Source organism: Crocodylus siamensis, chromosome 6 (assembly GCF_052110815.1).
Source record: "Crocodylus siamensis isolate JL-2025a chromosome 6, ASM5211081v1, whole genome shotgun sequence".
Taxonomy (NCBI): Eukaryota; Metazoa; Chordata; order Crocodylia; family Crocodylidae; genus Crocodylus; species Crocodylus siamensis.
Genome location: NC_143400.1, coordinates 44,478,871 through 44,483,393, shown reverse-complemented (window position 1 = coordinate 44,483,393; position 4,523 = coordinate 44,478,871). Strand labels below are relative to the sequence as shown.

At 45.3% G+C, this 4,523-nt stretch overlaps 1 protein-coding gene across 1 annotated transcript; it reads right to left on the bottom strand.

Annotated features, from left to right (window-relative positions):
- Positions 1-1,082: 1,082 nt before the first annotated feature.
- LOC149862475 (olfactory receptor 6X1-like) lies at positions 1,083-2,280 on the bottom strand. The gene has a single exon (XM_090052654.1). It carries the CDS (start codon positions 2,278-2,280, stop codon positions 1,309-1,311), a length of 972 nt encoding a protein of 323 aa, XP_089908780.1. The 3' UTR covers positions 1,083-1,308.
- Between the last annotated feature and the right edge of the window lie 2,243 nt (positions 2,281-4,523).

The window sequence follows — 4,523 nt, the reverse complement described above, 5'->3', positions numbered from 1 at the left end:
AAATCCATACACCAATAAAGCAGCCATGTATGGTGACACATTAAAATATTAGGTCAGTACAGTTTTTCCTAGGTTGCATTGCAAATACAATTTTTTAAAGCATCTCAGCAAGTAAGATGCTTAATGCCAATGTCAGTAGGAGCTAAAAACCTAACCTGCTGGCTGCCCCTTGAGATATCATGCAAAGCTCACTCTTACAGGTCAAACTTTTGTTAAACAAATTCCAGAATAATATCCATCTCCGAATCCTAGCCTGGTGAGGATTGTTTTGAATCATTGTAAATTGTTACAGCCCTGATAAGTTTAAAGCAGCAGAAAGATCTGATCCTATTGCATTTGACTGGTGAGGGGAAGAAAGAAAACACATCTGGGGTCCGATGTTTATTTACAAAGTCACTGATGGCAAATATTGAGTCTCAACAATCTCCAGGGCTTTGCAGAGCCTGCAGAACCACACTCTCATCTCTGCATCATTGTAATACTAGCCTGCAACATCACTGTGTTACTCAATTTCCATTCCAGCATAAATTCAGCAGTGCAAATCAAACTAAAGTCTAATTTTATACCATGCAACTGAGTGAACACAGTACTTAGACTCTGGTAGACAAACTTTGGATTCCCCCTGCAAAGTGCTGCCTGAAGCTGATTCTAATGGACCAAATCTTCATTGCCATCGGCATGAAGGAAAGTAGGATTGGGTGTGTGAACAGAAACAGAATTGCTCCCATTTCACATCAGTATTCATGGAAAAAAAAATCAGCCCACAATACTGTAATAGAATTACTCCTGGTATACATGCATGTCCAGTAAGACAGAGGGGCCAGATTCTATTCCACCTATTAGGCTTCTAAGTAGACTTTTCCTAAGTGTGAATCTTCAATCCAAGTCCTGAAAATGTTAGCGCATCTACTTTTGTAGCATCAAGTCATCTGTGCAAGTCCCAAAAGCAGCAGCGAACACGAGGACTTGCTCCCCTTTTGCATTAACTGGTTTGCAGGGACTTGAGCAGAGTGGAACAATTCACATTTGTGCATCTATGTCTATTTAGCTAATAAGGTGGGGTAGAATCTGACCCTAGTTACCTCACTTTTATAAAAAAACCCAAACCTTTAGCTGCCTTTTCTGATGCAAATCATCATGGGGGCAAATCCTTACTGTTCTGTTGGTTTTAAAGATTTAAAATATAAACATCACCCAAATATATGTAATGCACCCATGTTTATTGTGCCCCTTTGATTCCAGAGCAACCATACTAGCCTACACCTAGTTGGGGATCTGGTTCCTTGACTTCACTACAGCAGTAGCACTTCACAGCAGGTGGGAATTGGCTCTTTTCAGTACTGTAACTGAGTACTTCTTTGCACACAGTTCTTTTTTTAAGGCCTGTTTAACATCCTTGTTCCTCAGTGTGTAGATGAAAGGGTTGAGGAGGGGAGTTATGACTGTGTTCAACACAGACACCACTTTGTTTAGCTCCAAGGAGGAGTCCACTTTGGGCCTTACATACATGAAGATGACAGTCCCATACAGGATGGAGACTACGGTGAGGTGGGAGGTACAGGTGGAAAAGGCTCGCTGCCGTCCCTGAGTGGATGGGATCCTCAGGATGGTGGAGATGATGAAAACATATGATATCAGAGTGAAGCTGAAGGAGCTCAGCAGGACCAAGGTGGCAACCACAAACACAATCCTCTCAATCAGGCGGGTATCAGCACATGCCAGAGTTAGCAAAGGTCCCACATCACAGTAAAAATGATTGATGAGGTTTGGGCCACAGAAAGGGAGCTGGCATACCAGGATGGTCTGCACAAAGACTGTCAAGAAGCCCCCCAGCCAGGACCCCAGGGCTAAGTGGCAGCAGAGCCCATTGTTCATGATGGCAGTGTAATGCAATGGGTCGCAGATGGCCAGGTACCGGTCAAAGGACATGGCAGCTAGCAGGAAAAACTCTGTGGCACCCAGGAAAAAGTGGAAAAAGGCTTGTGTCAAGCAGCATTGGAGGCAGATGGACCTTTTCTGGACCAGGAAGTTAGCCAGCATCTTTGGTGCCAGGGTGGTGATGTACCAGATCTCCAGGAAGGAGAGGTTCCCCAGGAAGAAATACATGGGGGTATGCAGACGGCCATCCCGGAGGATGATGACAATGATGAGGATGTTGCCAGTGATAGTGAGTACATACATGAGCAAAACCACTGTGAAGAGAGAAGTCTGCAGCACTGCGGACCCAGGAAAGCCTTGAAGGATGAACTCTGTCACCAAGGTCTGATTTACCACCTGCATTGGGGAATTCTGCTCCCTGGGCCCCTTCTTCTGGAAAAAGAGGAGAAGACCTATTACCAGGTATCAGCTCTCATGCCTTCATGGGCTTTAATGGAACATGTAAGTCCATGCAACTCCCATGTCAATCCAACCCATATACACATATCTATCTATTTAACCCCAGATATGCCATTTCCAGTCCCCAAAGTATGTCTATTTTCTTATAGATTATCTCCACCCAACCCATGTTTCCCCCATATCGATCTAGCCATCCCCACACACCCTATCAGTCCTACAGTATACAGTCTCTCTGCACCTAAGTCCTCATCTATCCCTCCATTCCCGTACACACTGGATATCTCCACCCCAACCAAAGTTCAGTACATATAGTCTCACACTTATCTGTCTGTCTGTCTGTTTCCATTGGTCAAGGACATTTTACAAAACACACTCTCTCCCTTCAGTCAGGATTTCCCAATTCATCCCCATCAACATATTTTGCAAAGCAGTTCATATTCACTTAAAATGTGATGAAATGCATGTACAATTGTGGCAGGGGCAGGAACCTTTGTGACAGGCAGAATCATTTCCAGCAAGAAGTAGCACAGTTCCCAGACAGCCCACCTCTTGGGTTATGAACAGCCAAGTATATTGATCTTCTGGGTAGTTCATCTCTGATGTAAATAGCTTCATTGCAGACTGGGATCCCAAGTCAGCCAGCAGCTCTACATTTAGGCAGATTTCCCCTTATCACACACACCCTTCTTCCTCTCATGTTATCTCTTGCATAGTCTCTCCTATCCATCTGCTTTCATACTTTCATAGTTTCATAGTTAGTAGGGTAGGAAGGGACCTGAGCAGATCATCGAGTCCGACCCCCTGCCATGGCAGGAAAGCGTACTGGGGTCAAACAACCCCAGCAAGGTGTACATCTAGCCTCCTCTTAAACACCCCCAGGGTAGGAACCAGCACAACTTCTCTTGGAAGTTGGTTCCAGATCCTAGCCACCCTGACAGTGAAGTAGCGCCTCCTGATGTCTAGTCTGAATCTACCCTCTGCCAGCTTGTGACCATTATTCCTGGTCACTCCTGGGAGTGCTCAGGGAAACAGGGACTCCCCCAATGCCTGCTGGTCTCCTCTGACTAGTTTGTAACAGGCCACTAGATCCCCCTCAGCCTTCTGTTGTGGAGGCTGAACAGGTTCAGGTCCCATAGCCTCTCCTCATAGGGCCTGCCCTGCTGCCCCCTGATCATGTGAGTGGCCTCCTCTGGACCCTCTCCATGTTGTCCACATCCCTCTTGAAGTGCGGTGCCCAGAACTGGGCACAGTACTCCAGCTGCGGCCTGACCAGTGCCGCATAGAGGGGGGAGGATCACCTCTTTGGACCTGCTCGAGATGCGTCTGTGGATGCATGCCAAGGGGCAGTTGGCCTTCCTGACTGGATCCCCACACTGCTGGCCCATGTTCATCTTGGCATCAGTGATGACTCCATGATCCTTTTCTGCCTCTGCACTGACAAGAAGGGAGTTCCCCAGCCTGTAGGTATAGTGCCGATTGTTCCTCCCCAGGTGCATCACTTTGCACTTGCCAGAGTTGAAACCCAACCTGTTCTCATCTGCCCACCCCTGTAACCTGTCTAGGTCCAATTTCAGCCTATTCCTCCCATCTAGTGTGCCCACTTCTCCCCACAACTTAGTGTCGTCTGCAAATTTGAACAGGGTGCTTTTTACTCCCTCGTCCAAGTTACTGATAAAGATATTTCCTTCACATAGTATCCACCCATCCTCCCTCACTCCTCTGTCCTGTTATCATCTTTCTGAACACATACATATTGTCAGGGAAATAAAGTACCACTCGGTAATATTGCAATATAATGCAGAACGTTGTACTCACATTATGATCTTCATCAATGGAACAACGTCTTAAGAAAGCAGCATTTAGTCAGTGTTCAAACCTATTAAAAATACAAGTTATTTTTTTTTTCCCAATAAAAAACCCAAGACTTAAAAATCAAACAAACTGGAGGACATTTACAAGAACTATTTCACTGAAACAAAGGCACATTAAGGGCTTGTCTGTATTTTGTCATGTGAAAGTTGTGAAAATCCACATTTGATAATGCATCAAGGATATAAAACAAAGTTTCAAGTAAGAGCAGGTGGACACTGTAAAGAGAAGTAAACTTGTGACAAATATACACTGCTTCAACAACTTTGATCCCAAGTACATGGGAAGCTAGATGTACACCTTATTGGGGTCGTTTG

Bases quoted from the DNA above. Each gene is read 5' to 3' on its own strand.
- LOC149862475 (XM_090052654.1), bottom strand. From the start codon at position 2,280: ATGCAGGTGGTAAATCAGACCTTGGTGACAGAGTTCATCCTTCAAGGC.